The 18,781-nt window shown below is 48.4% G+C and overlaps 1 protein-coding gene across 2 annotated transcripts in view; it reads right to left on the bottom strand.

The window, feature by feature from the left end:
* The window catches only part of AHCYL2 (adenosylhomocysteinase like 2), a 101,348-nt gene that overhangs the window by 5,465 nt on the left and 77,102 nt on the right, over nucleotides 1-18,781 (bottom strand). For both annotated transcript variants that reach the window (XM_079992603.1, XM_079992604.1), the window contains 9 exons: nucleotides 16,394-16,500; nucleotides 15,486-15,602; nucleotides 12,614-12,677; nucleotides 9,831-9,919; nucleotides 7,479-7,549; nucleotides 7,123-7,217; nucleotides 3,534-3,632; nucleotides 2,898-2,966; nucleotides 977-1,055 (listed from right to left, as the gene is read on the bottom strand). In XM_079992603.1, the coding sequence (XP_079848729.1) occupies nucleotides 977-1,055; nucleotides 2,898-2,966; nucleotides 3,534-3,632; nucleotides 7,123-7,217; nucleotides 7,479-7,549; nucleotides 9,831-9,919; nucleotides 12,614-12,677; nucleotides 15,486-15,602; nucleotides 16,394-16,500 (790 nt within the window). The remainder of the gene's footprint in view (nucleotides 1-976; nucleotides 1,056-2,897; nucleotides 2,967-3,533; nucleotides 3,633-7,122; nucleotides 7,218-7,478; nucleotides 7,550-9,830; nucleotides 9,920-12,613; nucleotides 12,678-15,485; nucleotides 15,603-16,393; nucleotides 16,501-18,781) is intronic.

Genomic DNA, 18,781 nt, shown 5'->3' with positions numbered 1-18,781 from the left:
CCTCACAGAGTGTTTGTTGCGGCGGAGGAAGGGAAAGGAGAGTGTCAGCCGCTTTGAGACTCCTTCGGGTAGTGATAAAGCGGGATATCAAATCTAAACTCCTCTTCTTCTTCTTCTTCTTCTTCTTCTTCTTCTTCTTCTTCTTCTTCTTCTTCTTTTACCACTCATTTCTTCAGAGACTGCAGACTTCCTTCCCCAGCCTCATCTCAAAGGACTCGTGCCCTCCCCCAAGACCTGGCCAGTGGGGGTAGAGTCAGTCAGAGGGGCTGAGGTTTGCAGCCTTTGTTGCCAGGTTACAAACGGCAGGCAAGCTGCAATGAGACCCTGAAGCTGAGCTGTACATGACACTGACTGCCGCCGTCCGCTGAGCCCTTGGCGCTGGGCCTGGCTCCCTCCACATCGGACTGTATGGCCAGTTCATTCCTCCAAGGGCTACCAGCCTCCAGCTTCCTTTGGAGGACAGCGAGGTGATCTCTATTGCCACATAACACCGGTTCTGAGAGATCTGCATTGGCTCCCAGTCCGTTTCCAAGCACAATTCAAAGTGTTGGCGCTGACCTTTAAAGCCCTGAATGGCCTTGGTCCTGTATACCTGAAGGAGCGTCTCCACCCCCATCATTCTGCCCGGACACTGAGGTCCAGCACCGAGGGCCTTCTGGCGGTTCCCTCCCTGCGAGAAGCAAAGCTACAGGGAACCAGGCAGAGGGCCTTCTCGGTGGTGGCACCCGCCCTGTGGAACAGCCTCCCATCAGATGTCAAAGAGATAAACAACCACCTGACATTTAGAAGACATCTGAAGGCAGCCCTGTTCGGGGAAGTTTTTAATGTGTGACATTTTAATGTATTTTTAAGCTTTGTTGGAAGCCGCCCAGAGTGGCTGGGGAAACTCAGACAGAGTCCCAGTGCTAACCTTCCACCTGCAGGAAGCAGGTAAGCAGGAGGTACCTTAGGGTGGAGTGTGATGGCTGAAGCTTACCCATTTTTTTAGGCAGCAGGTAGACGTCCTGCTTGTAGCGTCCTTCTGGGGCGTTGTAGAGCTCTATCAAGGCCAGAGCCTGACAAACAAAATGAAAAGAGAGACCGGGTTAAGCTGGATCTCTGGCCACAGAACAGATCTACCCAACAATGGCTGCTCAAGTCGCCTGGAAAACCTGGTGGAGAGAACTAGAAGGGACCAGAAACACCACCAGCCCAGGATTCTGTTCCATGGCAGCTCAGCAGCACCAAACTGTTTCCATTCCTGATCCTTCCCTGCACAGGAACCAACTCTTCACCCCCCAATAAAATATATGAGGGGGCTGCCCCCCAAGTTGATGAACATTGCCATGCAAATGGTGTGTTCATGTGCTGTGCCTTGTGATCAAATAGGTGGGGTAGGGCTTACCTGCGCCCCCCCCCCCAATATTTTATTCAAATCGGCACCCCTGCTTCCCGTAAGATGGACACTGAAGGACAGGAGTCGGGGAAGAAGGCACTTCAACTGTTTCACACAAAGCCAGCCAGATCACAGGTTAAAATCAGGAAGGATGGCCCAGTGCTAAAACGAGCAGCTGTTCTGACTGTGGGTGAATGAGGCATCCCTTGTTCGCTCCAGACACAGCTATCAGCTAAACACACTGAATACGAAAGGAATCCAACCTCTGCTTTCTCACCCCGAGGAATTTTGCTGGGTCACAGATCTGCTCCACTCAGTATCATCTTGAACTGCAGGAGTCCTTGATAGCCCAGTGCAAGAGAACAGGGTGAGTGGGGGCAGAGCGTAGATATTTCAAAATGCGGGGGTGGGGGGTGGGGGTGGAACAGCAAGAACCCCTTGTCTAGAATGAGTCACAACTGAGGAATGGCAACAGAACTCCTGAAATACCCTTTGAAGGGAGTTCATCTATGACCTAGCACTGTATACTCACTTAAACATTCTTTAAGTACAGTGGTGCCTGGCAAGACGAAATTAATTCGTTCCGCGAGCTGCTTCGTCTTGCGATTTTTTCGTCTTGCGGAGCGCGGATTCCCCAGGTATTAACGGCTTTAAGAAAAAGGAAGCAAACTCGCAAGACGTTTTCGTCTTGCGAAGCAAGCCCATAGGGAAATTCGTCTTGCGAAGCACCTCGAAAAACGGAAAACCCTTTCATCTAGCAAGTTTTTCGTCTTGCGAGGCATTCGTCTTGCGGAGCACCACTGTATCAATGACTTCCCTTCTTCTCTTTCATTTTGCATACTATAAATCCCTGCATATTTTACATAAACCAAACCATTCGGTATTCCATTATGCGTGAATTCAGTTTCTTGCTGCTGAAGGTGCGAGGCAGGGATGGGGAATCTGGGGTCCTCCATATGTTGTGGGGCTCAAACTCCCATCACCCGTGATCTCTGGCCACACTTGCTATGAGACCATGGGTAGGCAAACTAAGGCCCGGGGGCCAGATCTGGCACAATCGCCTTCTAAATCCGGCCTGCGGACAGTCTGGGAATCAGTGTGTTTTTACATGAGTAGAATGTGTCCTTTTATTTAAAATGCATCTCTGGGTTATTTGCGGGGCATGGGAATTCGTTCATTCCTCCCCCCCCCAAAAAAAATATATAGTCCAGCCCCCCACAAGGTCTGAGGGACAGTGGAGCGGCCCCCTGCTGAAAAAGTTTGCTGACCCCTGTATGAGACCCTCATGCAAGGCACCCTCACTCAGTGCCCTTCCCCTTGAACTCCAGGAGTTGAGGGGTGCAAAACACAAAGCTGTTGCTTGGGCTGCCTTTCCGGGTGCCAAACACACACTGAGAAGGGCGTCTGACCTTTTTCGGGGGAAACCCCTGTGTCACCATTATGAAAAAGAACTGAAATAAACGGCCTCTTGGCTGATCCAGTATGTTAGTTTATTGAAAACTGCCCCACAAATCCCACTCACCTGGGTAGTCGCTGTTATTGACAGCACAAAGGTTGGAACTGTGGAGCAGCTCAGGTTCAGCAAGCGCCCCTGAAAGACAAAAATGCATCATTCCTGCATCCAACGCTGGGGTCTTGACAGGCAAGTTGCTCCTGACCTGCAGGGGCTGCCAGCAATTCAGCTCCACCGCCAAACAGCAACAGGGGGAAGCAGCAGGAGCCCCCTCAAAAGGAAGTGAACTTGGACGGCTCTGTCTTTGACTCAGCAAGGCTGTTAGCTCTTGGGGGAAGCTTCTAAAGCAGCGGTTCTCAACCTGTGGGTCCCCAGATGTTGTTGGACTACAACTCCCATCATCCCTGAGCACTGGGGACCAAAGGTTGAGAAAGGCTGTTCTAAACGGTCAGCACTGGGAGGTACCTCCAGATGTGCACTAGAGAACCCCAGGTCAAGATGAAGGAGGAGCTCATCTTCTGAACCACAACTGTACACACAGGGAGCTCCCAGCACCCACCCAGCTTCTGTATATGACACCCAGCCTTCTTCAACAGCACGGTGCCCTCCAGATGTTTAGGACTACAAGACAAGGGCACAAGTAAACAGCAAAGCTATTCCACCCTGTTTGGAAGGCCCTCCAGTGTTCCACAGTGGCTCCCTTACCTCTGCCAGCAGCACTATCCTCTTCCCGTCAGGCCAAATCACATGGTCTACCTGAGACCTCACCCGCTCCCACGTCAGCTCCGGGGTACGCAAGCTGGCCTGGAAGACAACATTCGAAAAGTCTGAAGCAGAAAGGGCCTTCGGAGTCAGCAGAAATGGTCACTGCACAAAGTCTCACTGCACGGAGTAACTTGTCATCGGCTGAGCGAGATCTAAGGTCTGCAGGGAGTGGGCATTGCAGGACAACGCACGCCTTACACTTCGGCGGCCCCAATTCACCAGTTCAGCACCGCCAGAGGCAGGAAGTAAGAACTGCTCTGCTGAATCAGACCACGGATTTGTCCAGTGCAGCCTCCCCCTTCTTCCATCTTTAAAGCAACTGCTCTTGTGGCAACAGATCCCGTAAAACAGTTAGTGAAAAACCACCTTCAGCCTGCCTGTCTTGAAACTCCTGGCACTGAGCTCCATGGGATGACCTGGGTCGTTCTAGCATTGTGAGGGGATAGAAAAAAGTCCTGGGCTTTCTCTATCCCGTACTTACGTCTACAAGTCTCTGATATTACCCCTCTCTTAATCACCTTTGCTCTAGAGAATCCAAATGATTTTGCATAAATGAATTGTGACTCACTTCACCCCCATAGTTCAGCCCGAACACTGAGGTCCAGCGCCAAGGGTCTTCTGGCAGTTCCCTCATTGCGAGAAGTGAGGTTACAGGGAACCAGACAGAGGGCCTTCTCGGTGGTGGCGCCCACCCTGTGGAACGCCCTCCCTTCAGATGTGAAGAAAATAAGCAGCTATCTTATCTTTAAAAGACATCTGAAGGCAGCCCTGTTTAGGGAAGTTTTTAATATTTAATGCTGTATTGTTTTTAACACTCAATTGGGAGCTGCCCAGAGTGGCTGGGGAAACTCAGCCAGATGGGCGGGGTCCAAATAATAATAAATTATTATTATTATTATTATTAGTGTCACGAATTGTTAGGAGCTGACTATTGTGCTGATTACTGAAATTACTCTGAAGTTGTTTTCATCATCACTATTGTTGTTGTTGTTGTTGTTGTTGTTGTTGTTGTTGTTGTTGTTGTTATTAAACCCAATTGTTATGTCTTTATAAAGCCCCAATTGTTATGCCACATTGCTATCCACCATGAATGCACTCTGGAGTGCAGAAATGGCAGAAAATGGGTATATAAATATACCTGACTTTCTTTTGGGAGGGCAGGCAGTGGGGAAAAACCAGCCCAGAAAAAGGGCACTCCACCCCACTTTTCTGCAACATTTCTGAATGCAAGCCAGCAGCACAGGCCAGTCCCCCGCTAGCAGTGAGATCATCTGATGGAATGAGCGCTTCAGTGGGTGTGTCTGGGGCAATAATATTTTGGGAAGCGCCCATTAGAAAACCAAACCAAACCGTGATTCCAGGCATTGCAGTGGATTGCAGTTGCTGCGGTGTGGTGGAATGCTGTAAGGGCAAGTGAGGAAGGAAAATGTCGCCTACAATCCTGTCCCCTAAATTAGAGAGGTGCATGGGCACATCCTGACTCTGAAAAGGACGATGACAAAACCAGGAGCCCTGTCAGAGGAAGCCTTGTCAGAGGGCTCCGATTACCCAGCTTCTCCACTGACACACAGAGAGGCCTGGGCTGAAGGAACGTCAGTGTTTAGCAGCTGTTTACTGCAGGGGTTGCTTAGCAGCTAAATACAAGCTGGCATGCCAGCAGATGTCCTGACAGATGAGTGAGCTCCACTGCTTATCTCCCTGCCCTCCCCCCACCAAAAAAAACTTGGACAAGGCTGGTGTTTGCCTGGTTCCAAAAGAACAAATGTCAGCCCTCCCTATTGTGCTGTTTTGGAAAGCCAGAAGGGGTAAAGCTGTTCAGCACTCCCATCTGCCCCTACCGGTGAGACGAAGGGTCGAAAAAGCACTCAATGAGAGCCTGGAAGAAGCATGGACAAGCGTCCTCTAAGGGGTGCTTCACAATGAGCATTATGAACGACCCACTTTGCTGGTTTAAAGGCTGACGTTTACTTTTTATTATAGCAGCCGAGCAGTGCAGCCACAGCAGCCCTCCACAAACCGTGGGCCCTCCAGAGGCTTCGGGGTCCAGCTCCTACCAGCCCCAGCCATCACGGCCAATTGTCAGGGGTGGTGAGGATTTTACAGAGGGCACCAGCTTGGGGAAGACTAACTAATAGCCGTGGCTTAGGGCCCTTGTATCTACAGGACCGCCTCTCCTGGTCTGCCCCACAGGGGACCTTAAGGTCCATGAACAACCATAGTTTAGAGGTCCCAGGCCCTAAAGAAGTCAGATTATCCTCCACCAGGGCCAGGGCCTTCTCAGTGATGGCTCCGACCTGGTGGAATGCTCTGTCCCATGAGACTAGGGCCCTGCAGGATTCAAATTCCTTCCATCGGGCCTGTAAGACAGAGCTATTCCGCCTGGCCTTTAATTTGAATTCAGCCTGATCTTCTATTTCCCTTCTCTTCCCTCCCCTTCCCCTTTTATGAAGATTACTCGCTCTGAGACCCCACAGCTAATTCTCCCCTGGCCTCCTCGCTGGCCCAAGTAGGACTAATTCAGCCAGCCAGTCCTGGTGATTATCTAATGCTTATTAGATGGATTTCCCCTAAATTGATTTCTGAACTTTGAATTTTATTGTTATTCATGTTTTTATACTGTATTTTATGCTGCTTTTACAATTAAGTGTTTTAAATTTGTTGTTAGCTGCCCTAAGCCCGGTTTTTGAACCGGGAAGGGCGGGGTATAAATAAATAAATAAATAAATTATTATTATTATTATTATTATTATTATTATTATTATTATTTCTGTCCAGGCCCAGGATACAAGTTCACACACAGCCATTAAACTCCCTAGGTGAAGGTTGTGTAGCCTCTCTCTCTCAGCCTAACCTAATTCACAGGGTTGCCAAGAAGAAGGGGGAAAACCTGGTACTCTGAGCTCCTTGGACAGAATGAATATGTAATAAAACCAGGCATAAAGTTCTGTTCATTATTAAGCCAACCCATGTGTTTTTCTAGTTCAGAAGATGACACGCCCTCAGGAGGATAACCCCCACACAAGTGTTTCTTTGGAGCAGAACACAGGTATCTAGAAATATCTACTGGCAGGCTGGCAATCTTTCAGGCTTCACAGAGCTCAGAGAGCCAGTGTGGTGTAGTGGTTAGGAGCGGTGGACTCGTAATCTGGGGAACCGGGTTTGCTTCCCCGCTCCTCCACATGCAGCTGCTGGGTGACCTTGGGCCAGTCACACTTCTCTGAAGTCTCTCAGCCCCACTCACCTCACAGAGTGTTTGTTGTGGGGGAGGAAGGGAAAGGAGACTGTTAGCCGCTTTGAGACTCCTTCGGGTAGTGATAAAGCGGGATATCAAATCCAAACTCCTCCTCTTCTTCTATTGCCTATAGAAAAGCTGCTCTAGCACTCCCCTGAATTTGGATCCAGCTCTGCTAGAAAAGACCCAGAACACTTCTTCGTTTCCCATAATGCACTGCATTGCAGGTAGAGCAGGGAAGACCATCCCTAAAGCCCTTTACTAGAGACTGGGGAAAAAAGAAAGCCCAGCTCTTACCACGTCAATTTCAGTGTTGGAATGCCCCATGTTACAAACAATGCAACTGTTCTTCATTCTGTCAAGATGTTCTCTGGTCACTACGTTTTTGTTACCTACAAACACACACAGAAAGAAACAAGATTTACAGTATGGAGTGCTTGCTCTAAACCCCACCCTGGCTTTCTAAGAATGACTAGCACACACTGGGAGCATCTTCTTGCACAAACCCTGGTTGAAATGGAAGGAGCTGGGCCCAGCCTACCCTTCTGGGACACGGCCGGCTATGGATTTCCTTCTACCGTTCCATTAGGAAGACTGCGAAGGGGATCGCGCTACCATTTCCACAACGAAACCCCACTGAAACGCAAGCGTACCTGTGCAAGTGATAACAATGTCGACTTGCCGAATCACTTCGTTGAGTTTCACAAGGCGGAAGCCGTCCATGCTGTGAGATATAAGCAGAGAGAGACACCCCTAAAACCGAAGCCCAGCAGAAAACACCCCCACCTGAAAACCGGCCTGTGGAACACCCTCCCATCAGATGTCAGAGAGCTAAAACAACTATCTGACGTTTAGAAGACATCTGAAGGCAGCCTTGTTGAGGGAAGTTTTTAATGACTGATGTTTTATTGTATTTTTTAATCTTTGTTGTGAAGCTCCTGATCTGCTGAAGAAAACCTATTCCAGAACAGCAGTTCCACTTTGGAAACCAAACTCCCATTGTGTGAGCTTTCGGAGGCAGCAGCCAATTTGGTTGGATGGGTGAAGTCGACTAACAAAATGGCAGTTCTACATGGGTACCAATGCAGGGCGTGAGTGGTGCCAGAATGAGGTCAGGGAGCCCCTTCCAGCCCAAATGCCTGCATCCCATCATGGACAGCCTTCTGAGAAGTCACGTTCCAGCGGTGGGTGGGGCTTTGCAAGAGGAAGTGGGGCACGAGGCCAAAGTGGGCGGAGCAACTGGTGTGCCCCTTGGTATACAGCTGGCTGCATGGAGTCAGGGGCTTCGATGCCAGCCCCACACCTCTCCATCTTCCATCCAGGCAAGGAAGAGGCACGGTTGCAGTTCAAGAGCACGTTCCAGCCAGGCAAAAGCGCTTAAGGAGGATGTGGAGCAGGGCCTGCGGGAGATGTGGCCTGTGTGGCCTGGTCAGTGCCACAGGGGCCACATAACTAGGGGCCTGGAAGCTCGCAGTCCAACCTGGGTGGGGTCTGAGATTCCCAATCCCAGTGGCTAGGAGGATAAACCAAGTTAACAAGGCGACCTTGCCCCAAAAACAAAACAAAAAACCATCGCACTCTGACAGCTGTCAAATGCAGCAGGTGATTTTCTTAACAAACTTAATGGTATTTCCCTCTGGATTTTAACGAGGACTCTGGCTGGTTCTTTATGTCAGTTGTAATTGCTGCCCTGTTTGCGCTCACTCCGGAAAATATTTAGAAGATGTCCTGCGCTGATGTTGAGCACTCCAGCACCACCCAGGATAAGGGTGGCAGGGAGAGAGTGGCAATTCCCTTTAGAGAAGGGGGTGGCAACCTAAGGCCCGGGGGCCGGATGTAGTCCAATTGCCTCCTCAATCCGGCCCGTGGACAGCCCAGGAATCAGCATGTTTTTACATGAGTAGAATGTGTCCTTTTATTCCAAATGCGGATGATGAAGTCAGTGCTGTGTGTTATTTCCAGCAAAGGTATTATTGGTCATTTATTTCTGTTCTCTCCCCTCCCCTTAAAAAGCTCAGCGGCTTTGGGGCATCCCCCCCCAAAAAAGCAAAGCAACTTTTGCTACCCCCAAAACTTTGGACAGCAGCTCCCCCCCCCCCCCACAAAAGAAGCTCCACTCTCGGCACTTTGCGATAAATACTGTATTTTTCGCTCTATAGGATGCACCGGACCATAGGAGAGGGAGAACAGGAAGAAAAAAATTCTCCCCCTCTCTGCTCAGCGCCCCTTCAGCAAAGCGGCAGGAGAAACGGAGCCCCTTCCATTTCTCCCCCCGCTTCGCTGAAGGGGCGCTGCGCAGAGAGGGAAAACTGTGCAGTGCCTCTCCAGCTAAGCGAAGCCTGGAGAGCAAGAGGGATCTGTGTGCACAGACCCCTCTCGCTCTCCCGGCTTCAGGCGGCTATCCGCAAGCCTTCAGAGCACAGTGGGAACTCCTGCTGTGCTCCGAAGGCTTGTGGATAGTGCCTGAAGCCTCCAGAGCACAGGGGGAGTTCCCGCTGCGCTCCGGGGGCTTCAGGCAGCTTCAGTGAAAGCAATGCAAAGCCTCCGGAGCGGTGGGGGGAGCTTTCCCTCTGCGCTTCGGAGGCTTCGCGTTGCTATCGCTGAAGCCAAGGAGCCTGCATTCACTCCATAAGACACGCACACATTTCCCCTTAATTTTTGAAGGGGGAAAAGTGCATCTTATAGAGTGAAAAATACGGTAAGTGGGTTTTGGTTTGCAGTTTGGGCACTCAGTCTCTAAAAGGTTTGCCACCACTGCTTTAGAGTTACAAACTCCTTCAAAAACTGGAAACTTTGGGTGCCTCCTAGCAGCTTCGCTCTGATCCATGTGGCTCTCTTAACTCCCCCCCCCGCCCCACCCTTCCAAAGTTGGCATGCTGTTGCATGGATGGCAATAGGAAGGGCCAGCGGGATTCCGTAAAGCAAGGGATTGAATCCTGTGCCAAGCCCACACCACAGGCTGACTGAAGACCCTGCCCACATTCCTCTGCAGCTTCAGCTCTTACCAGGCTTGCAGGGCACAAATGGGGTCGATCTCTGTCACGTACACAATGGAGCCCATGGCCTTCAGTGCGGCACAGCAGCCCTTGCCCACCTGCAGCGGGAGAGCAGAACGTCAGGAAAGAGGCACAGAGGACTCAACGCTGCAAGAGCTGGGGAAAAATAACAATGCAGCTCTACATTTCTGGGTCCTGTGGCGGGAGAAGCCCAAGGGAGGAGGGTCGGAAGATGTACTTTCAGCGCAATTAACCCAACAGCACCAAGCATTTGTGGGTGGGGAGCTTAAGCACACGGTAACTAGACACTACGCCCAAGTGGGCATCCGCATGCAACGATGGAAAAATGCTTCTGCCCAAAAGAGGGGAAAGCCCAGGAGTGTCTAGTTACAATAAAAGCATGTCCAGTTATATACAGTGGTACCTCTGGTTGCGAACGGGATCCGTTCCGGAGACCCGTTCGCAACCTGAAAAGAGCGCAACCCGAAGCACCATATCTGCGCATGTGCATGGCGCAATTTGGCATTTGTGCGCATGCATGAAGCACAATTTAGTACTTCTGCGCATGCGCAAGTGGTGAAACCTGGAAGTAACCCTTTCTGGTACTTCAGGGTTGCCGCGGGACAAAATCTGAAAAGACGTAACCTGGAGAGTCCGTAATGTGAGGTATGACTGTACAAGAACCCAAGCAAACAAGATGTTTTCCTGTAGGACAGGTAAGAACTATTCAAATTGGGGTATTTTATCTCACACAGAACCCTGGACTTCCCAAGATGAACAACGGTTCCACAACCCTGCAGAGCAGCAAGAGTGGCTTTCAAAGGGAATTTCTGCATGGGGGCTGTAGGAAAGGGTTGCCCCTTGGGAGCTGCTTATTCCATGAACCTGAAGTCAATGGACAAGCAGATGCTGCAAATTACATGTAAAAGGTAAAGGTAAAGGTACCCCTGCCCGTACGGGCCAGTCGTGACCAACTCTGGGGTTGCACGCCCATCTCGCTTAAGAGGCCGGGGGCCAGCGCTGTCCGGACACACTTCCGGGTCACGTGGCCAGCGTGATGAAGCTGCTCTGGCGAGCCTGCACCAGCGCAGCACACGGAAACGCCGTTTACCTTCCCGCTATAAAGCGGTACCTATTTATCTACTTGCACTTAAGGGTGCTTTCGAACTGCTAGGTGGGCAGGAGCTGGGACCGAACGATGGGAGCTCACCCCGCCGCGGGGATTCGAACCACCGACCATACGATCGGCAAGTCCTAGGCACTGAGGTTTTACCCACAGCGCCACTCGCGTCCCTGCAAATTACATGTAGGTTGTGCAAAAAACAAAAACATGGACATGTGAAATCTTCTTTTTCCTCCTGGGATTACAGAAGTTTCCTGTGCAGACGTGCCAGTTCAGTGAGTGTGCCATTGCTCCCCCGTAATCAGTTCTGTCCAGTAACAGCTGATCAGTGTTGGTGTTTCAGTCTCCTGTGTTATCTTCACTTCCCATCCACCCCGCAGAGAATGCAAAGGCGTTTGGCTGACCCGAGGACCCTTGTCTGTGCAATGCAAGATGGAGACATGCAGCCACCTTGTGCTCTCAGAGATCAGAGGCCACCACTAAGCCAGCCTGGTGCTTGCTCTGCAGGTGCCTCAAAATGCACACAGGCCAGTTCTGCGCCCTGACACCAACATCCCATACGTTAAGTCCTTAACAACTTGAATAAAGAAGAAAAGCAGGGGTGGCACGAATGCTATGGGATGCACTTCCCGAAATATGAAAGGCTTAATCTGTGTCCCCCATTACTATGTTGTTGTAATGGGGTTGTTTTATTGCATGCTTTAACTGTGGATGTTTATATTTTAATGCTCGTGTAATTGGTTTCTAGGGACGCGGGTGGCGCTGTGGGTTAAACCACAGAGACTAGGACTTGCCGATCAGAAGGTCAGCGGTTTGAATTCCCACGACGGGTGAGCTCCCGTTGCTCGGTCCCTGCTCCTGCCAACCTAGCAGTTTGAAAGCACGTCAAAGTGCAAGTAGATAAATAGGTACCACTCCGGGGGGAAGGTAAACGGCATTTCCGTGCGCTGCTCTGGTTCGCCAGAAGCGGCTTAGTCCTGCTGGCCACATGACCCGGAAGCTGTACGCCGGCTCCCTCGGCCAATAAAGCGAGATGAGCGCCGCAACCCCAGAGTCGTCCGCGACTGGACCTAATGGTCAGGGGTCCCCTTTACCTTTACCTTAATTGGTTCCTATTCTTGCAAACCGTTTAGAAGCCTATTTTGGCACCAAGTGGCATATAAAACAACACCACCATGGGGGTTTAAAAAATGCTTCTGGGAAGTACCAGGACTCTAGTGCATCTCCAGTGGAAGGGAGCCCCACAGTTCTGGGTTCAGCCACTCAGAATGCCTGTCAGCATGGGACTCTCCAGGAAGGCCCTTCATTCATCTTGAAAGAGATTAAAAAATGACTGAGGGAAGAAAGCAACTTCCATGACAGCTTTCTGTATCACACAGTCATGCAAAAAGCCACAGGAAGCCTGCAGGAAGAACCCACAAGATAACCTGACACCCGACCCAGCTGGAGTGTAAAAATAATGCAGAGTGCAAGGCTTGTCTTGACACTGGGCTAAAACTGTTGTTTGCTGCAAGTTTCCAGGGGTCCAACAGAAAATGCCCTTAGATATCCAGAGGGAAGTCTTAGAGAAATGATCCCTAGAACTTGAGAAGGAACTATGATGCCACCCACAACCTTGACCTAGAACACAAGCACAGCTTGTTCCAAGGGGGAAACATCCGAGTCTTACCTCTCCGTAGCCACAGACTACGACTTGCTTTCCTCCAAACATCATATCGGTTGTCCTTTTAAGGCTGAGGAAAAACGAGAGGGTTGCAAAGTTAATCTTGAGAAATTCTGTTATGTGCGGGATTTCAGGCTCAAGGGGACAGCGGTTTTGGATTTGTGAATAATGGCCCTTGTGTGTATTGCTCAACAGTGATGCAACATCAGTGAAATGAACTAGGAGCTATACAAATTACAGAGCAGTACCACTCTTGCCAAGGGGACTTGCAATGTAGGGACCACATGTGTAGGCTACTGCAATCATGTGCGAAGACACTTTGTACACATGCAAAGAGGCTGCACCACATCCTTTGGGAGCCCTGGAAGCATAACCACTGTACATTATCTGCACATGGGGATTCCTGCAAATTCTTACACACGCAGCCTATTTCACAGGTATCTGGGAATCTGCAAAGCGATCCTGTGGTTTGAGAAGGAAGCCAGCAACAGGTGAAAGATTAGAAATTATCAATGAATGACAGGGAGCGGGGTGGGAGAGAGTCTATCAGTGATAAAGGTAACAACAAGCAAAACAGTAAAAGCCAGGCTGTCTCTTGCGAAGCAGCTAAATGTGGGGGCTCAATGTAACGGCAGACCCTGCGTATCTAAGCATATCAACAGCAACCAACTGCCTTTAGGAAGATTTTAATTCCTTCCTATTCTTTTAAAGCTGCTTTTTCTTTAGTTTATAATTCTTTGCTTCTGCGTGTCCCTTTCAAGCCTCCAAACGGATACCCTTAGATGCTGAGAACCGTTGGCCCTTGCGATATCCCAGCTTTTGCCGGGGGCTCTGTTGGGAAGCACAAAGCGGTGGTTCCCAGGTGAAGGAAGCCATGCTGTTCTGCACATGGAAACTCTCCCTCTTAGCATATCTCCTTCCCTACTTGGCATCTCTGCAACTGTGCCCTACATTGTAGTCTATTTTTAGCAGGTAAGTAAAATAGGTTAGCAGTGTAGGGAGTGTGGAACTTCAATTTTCCACTGAATATAGACGGCAGTCTCGAGGGATTGGAGTGCAGTTCTGCTCCTGTTTCTCGTGGCCCATTTTATAAGGCCCAAGCTAGCTGCCTAGCTGATTTAAATATTTCAGCTGCTTCCATACGATTCTGCCAAGCAGCAGAAACAAGAGCGAGCCAATGATAATGTCCTCTGCTGGTATCAAATTTGCATGAAAGCATATTAGTAGAATCAGGAAGTAGCAATTTGCCTGCATTTCAATAAATGGAGAAGCCAATGCACAAATTGGGGGTCGGGGCTTTAAGGGCAACTTTCCGCAGCATGCCCACTACGGCCTTGTTCTCACTGAGGGAGGTCAAGCTGCGCCTGAGGTGTATCACATGACTGAATGCCAGAAAAACCCGATTCACCACACAGGGAAAGCCAGCGCAGGGAGAAAGCCAGATTAGAACCCTTCTCCCTCAGATGCTGATTTTCCATGTGCAGGGAGCTGTTATGTTCAGTCATGTGTTCCCCCACCTGGCACTCTGAAACGGTAAAATCTTTGGCAAAGGCGGCCATCCTCAGTGAGAGTCAGGCCCACCCATGTCTCGCAGTGAACATCAATGTTACCAGCAGGGAGAGATGTGTTCAAACAGACTGGGGTATGCACTGAGAAACGGCAGCTGGCTGCAAATCCACCTCAAACATTGAGACGGCCGTGCCTGTTGTGCACAATGCAAAGCAGCCCTGAAGCAGAGAGACAGGCCTAAAGAAGGCCGATAGAATTCACAGCCAGTCACAGGGCCTATGGGCATCGACTCCACGGGCCTCTAAGCCCATGTCAAGTAGGATTGTAGGAGAGCCCAAAAGATGCTCTAAATCCCACCTCCCTTTTGTATGCATCTGATCATGCAACAGCTTCCTTGCCACGGACACCTAATGCCTCTGGGAAATGAAAATATGGGTTTGGGGAAACATTGCTAAATGTAGCTCATGGGATGAATTGCCTATAGTGTTCCTTTAGCAAGAGGAAGAGAACAGGACAACAAGCTAGATGCCTTTGTTTCATGGTAGGGCAGTGGGCGGGGGGTGAGGGAGAAAGGGATAACACCCCCCCACACTTTTCTTCTTGTAGTTATCAACTTGGATGAACATAGCAACGTAAGAGATGGAAAAGAACATGCCAGGTCGAGTTGTCTTGTAATAAAAGCTTCAACCCACCAGGCTACGGAATGAGAACTGCAATTACCACGTCAGCAACACCCTGCTCTTAATTCCCTCTTAGTCTTCTGGGTTTAGGCGCTAGCGGCCAGCTTATTCCTGAAGCTACTGAGGAGTTTGGTGCCTCTGTGACATTTAGGGCGGGAAAGCTCCGCCACGTGGTGTCTGTTCCTTTGCCATTCTCCCACAGTGAAGCGTTCTTGTGACGGGATTTGTACCGAACATCGAGAGAGGCCTTTTTAAAAAAACAAAACAATGCACTATATCTGGAATAAACAAACCCAAACTGCACCCGTCTCCTGGCAAGGCTATGCGGTTTGGAAACATGGAAATCACATTCACTGGAAAGCTTCAGCATAGGAGAATGGGAGTTACCACCCCAGCTTTTTTCCTGCCATAAAAGTGAGGTGCTTTATCTATTTATAAAAATATTTGTGTACTGCTGTTCATAGACAGTATCACAGCAACCATACAGATCCACAATAAAAGCCATGTAAAAACTGAAAACCAGAGATTAACTATTGCAGAAATATATTTTCTTAATTGCCTGTGTGAGCTCTGTGGCAGCTATTTTGGACGGTTGGGCATAGTTACACCTTTGCAGCTGCTTCTCTGCAGACCCTTGTGAGAAGACCTCATTCTCCTCTCCGTGTTCATTTAAACAGAAAGATACGTACCCATCTAAAATGGATTCCCGGCAGCAATAGAGGTTGTCAAACTTCTGCTTGGTGACAGAGTCGTTGACATTCATAGCTGGGACGCACAGCTTGCCTGCCTTTGATAGCTGATATAATCTAGGGTGAGAGGGCAGGGGAAAGAATGAAAGGACAAAAGCCAAGGTTTCCTCCAATATCCCCGGATGCTCTCCTGCCTTCTGTTGACCTACACAATTGACTGACCAGGACCGGGTGAACCTAGTTAAGGGTTTATTGTGAAATCAGCGCTGCTCATGCCTGAAAGGGTTTTTTTGTTTTTTGCAAGGTCCACATGATGCTATCATTAAAATGCCAGCCCATCCGTTTTTTACACTTAATCCAGATTTCCCCTTGATGTGGAAAGTCTGATAAGTAAAAGTTACTTTTTAATGCATCTGCCCTCGCAACACTTTCTGAGTTTTGTTTGGGAGGCAGTGTATGTGTGATTCAAACTGTTGGGTTTTTGAAGATGGGGAAGTCGGGTCCAAATTCTCTTTCAGTTATGAAACGTACAAGGTGACCACAAGCTATTACAGTGGTACCTCAGGTTACATACGCTTCAGGTTACAGACTCCACTAGCCCGGAAGTAGTACCTCGGGTTAAGAACTTTACTTCAGGATGAGAAGAGAAATCGTGCTCCGGTGGCGCGGCAGCAGCAGGAGGCCCCATTAGCTAAAGTGGTGCTTCAGGTTAAGAAACGAATTAAGTACTTAACCCGAGGTACCACTGTATTGCCATGGGTTACTGGCATGTCAAGGTGCTGCTCTGAATTCCTTTGGAGGACAGACCAAAGAGTAATAAAATTAAGGAAGCTGTTTCTCTCCAAACAGGGGCACCAGTGGAATAGGATAAAGCTCCCACCTAACCCAAAACACACGAGAGTTGTTACCTGTGGACCCCTGTGACACTCTCCTCTACAATCCCCTTGATCTTCTTAAACATGTTGGGGTACTTCTTGTAGATCCAGTGTGTGAGATCCCCACCATCGTCTAAGATCTGAAACACCAAACGTGTTATTACTACCACATTCCATTGCTACAGACCCAGCAGTTGGCATTCTGCACATGTGGTGGGTAAAAGGTTTTCCCCACTGGCGGATGTAGATATTCTTTGGAGAGAGTAAGGAAAGGCATATTATCGAAGGTGACATTGCTCTGTACATCTCAGAGTCCGACAGTGATCTGCCAGCAGGATTCGGCTGGCATGCATGTCTTTGGTATGGGAAAGCTAAAATGTAGAAGAGCTTTTTTGAATCATGTGATCAGGAAGAATTTGTATAGCATCTGGGAGAAATATAAGAACCTGATGGAAAGGGAAATACTCCTAGGGCTGCTGCCAATGGAAGCTATTACAATCAAGATAATCAATATGGAGAGACAGTGGGTGACTTATAGAGACGTACTGGACTTCTCAAGGAAGAAATAAGGAGCCAAGTAACAGATCTGTTACAGTACCACCAATTGTATGGTATGTTTAAACCAGTGCTGTCCAAACTTTTTTCAAAGAGGGCCAGATTTGATGAAGTGAAGGGCCATGAGGGCCGACCAAAGGGCCAAACAAAGTTGGTGACCTTTTTTTAGGATTGAAGTTGTTAAGCTTTTTTATGATTTAAATTTTAAATTGTTGAGGTTTTTTTAGGATTTCCCCCAGGAAATAAACTGCCACAGGGCCAGATTAAACCGACCTGTGGGCAGGATTACGCCCCCGAAACAGACTTTGGACATGCCTGGTTTAAACTATAAAAGAGAAATTGACTTCTGGATCATAAAGTTCACAATTTGAAAGAGATTTATTAGTGAATAATGAAGAACTATTGTATAAGCTATTATTGGAGTGGGGAACAAAAGATGAACTGGTAAAAGCATCAATGACTCGCTGGGCAACAGACAAAGGGCATAAAATAGAATTTGACCTCTGGGAGAAACTGTGGAAGAAAAGATTTGAAATTTGCTGCATGCTACACTTTGAAAGAGAATTATATGAAAATGATTCATGGATGGTATTTAACACCGAGTAGAATAGCTAAAATGTATAAATTTGAATCTAATCTGTGCTGGAAATGTAAGGAAACAGAAGGAACTTTTTTCTTATGTGGCGGGCATGCAAAAAAAGTTAAAAGAATATTGGGAAATGAGATATAATGAGATGAAAAAATTGTTTAAAACACCCCCCCCCAAAAAAAAAAAAAACCAAGAGGCATTCCTGTTAGGATAGTTCAGAAGCAGGTACCCAGGTGTCAGAACAACTTATTTATGTATGCAATGACAGTGGCTCGGATTTTGTTAGCCAGAAAATGGAGGTTTAATGAGGTCCCCATTTAGGAGGATTGCAGCTTAAGATAGAAAATGCAGAGTTAGCAGGTCTAAGAAGTGGAATAATAGAGCAAGAAGAACAGGTATTTAAAGAGGAATGGAAAATAATTGTGGAAAATAATTGTACACATTGACAATGCTGGCAGTATTAAGGTAAATTCAACAGTAAAACATATTTAAAAGGGTGCAAAATGGGGGGGGGGAGACTGATTTAGATGGATTTACAAGAATATGCAGGAATTATGGGTAAATTAAAAGCACCTTGGAAGGGGAAGGAGGGAAGTCGTTGAATGGCTGGGTATAATGAAAGATGTTAATGTGGAAATGTAAAACCTGAAAAGTTCAATAAAAATTATTTTGACATGTTGACATCCAGATTATGTCAAAAGAGACAGAAATTCCGGTACCTCAAATGACAAGTACCTTGGAACTGCTGGTCATAGAATGAAGCCAGAGGCTATCAATGGTTACTAACCATGAAGGCTATGTTCTCTACTATCAAGGCACTGAGCTGGGAATTGCAGGTGGCTGGGTGATTTAGCAATATATCATCCAAAACCAATTTGAAGTCCTTATTGGGGGGGGGGGAGTAGAGACATCACCTTGCCGACAAAGGTCCATATAGTAAAAGCTCTGGTTTTCCCAGTAGTGATGTATGGAAGTGAAAGCTGGACCATCAAGAAGGCTGATCACTGAAGAATGGATGCTTTTGAATTCTGGTGCTGGAGGAGACTCTTGAGAGTCCCATGGACTGCAAGAAGATCCAACCTATCCATTCTTAAGGAAATCAGCCCTGAGGGCTCACTGGAAGGACAGATCCTGAAGCTGAGGCTTCAATACTTTGGCCACCGGATGAGAAGAGAAGACTCACTGGAAAAGACCCTGGTGTTGGGAAAGATGGAGGGCACAAGGAGAAGGGGAGGACAGAGGACGAGGTGGTTGGACAGTGTTCTCGAAGCGACCAA

Source organism: Podarcis cretensis (genome assembly GCF_951804945.1).
Source record: "Podarcis cretensis genome assembly, chromosome: 10".
Lineage (NCBI taxonomy): Eukaryota > Metazoa > Chordata > Lepidosauria > Squamata > Lacertidae > Podarcis > Podarcis cretensis.
This window is presented reverse-complemented; position numbering and strand designations above follow the sequence as displayed.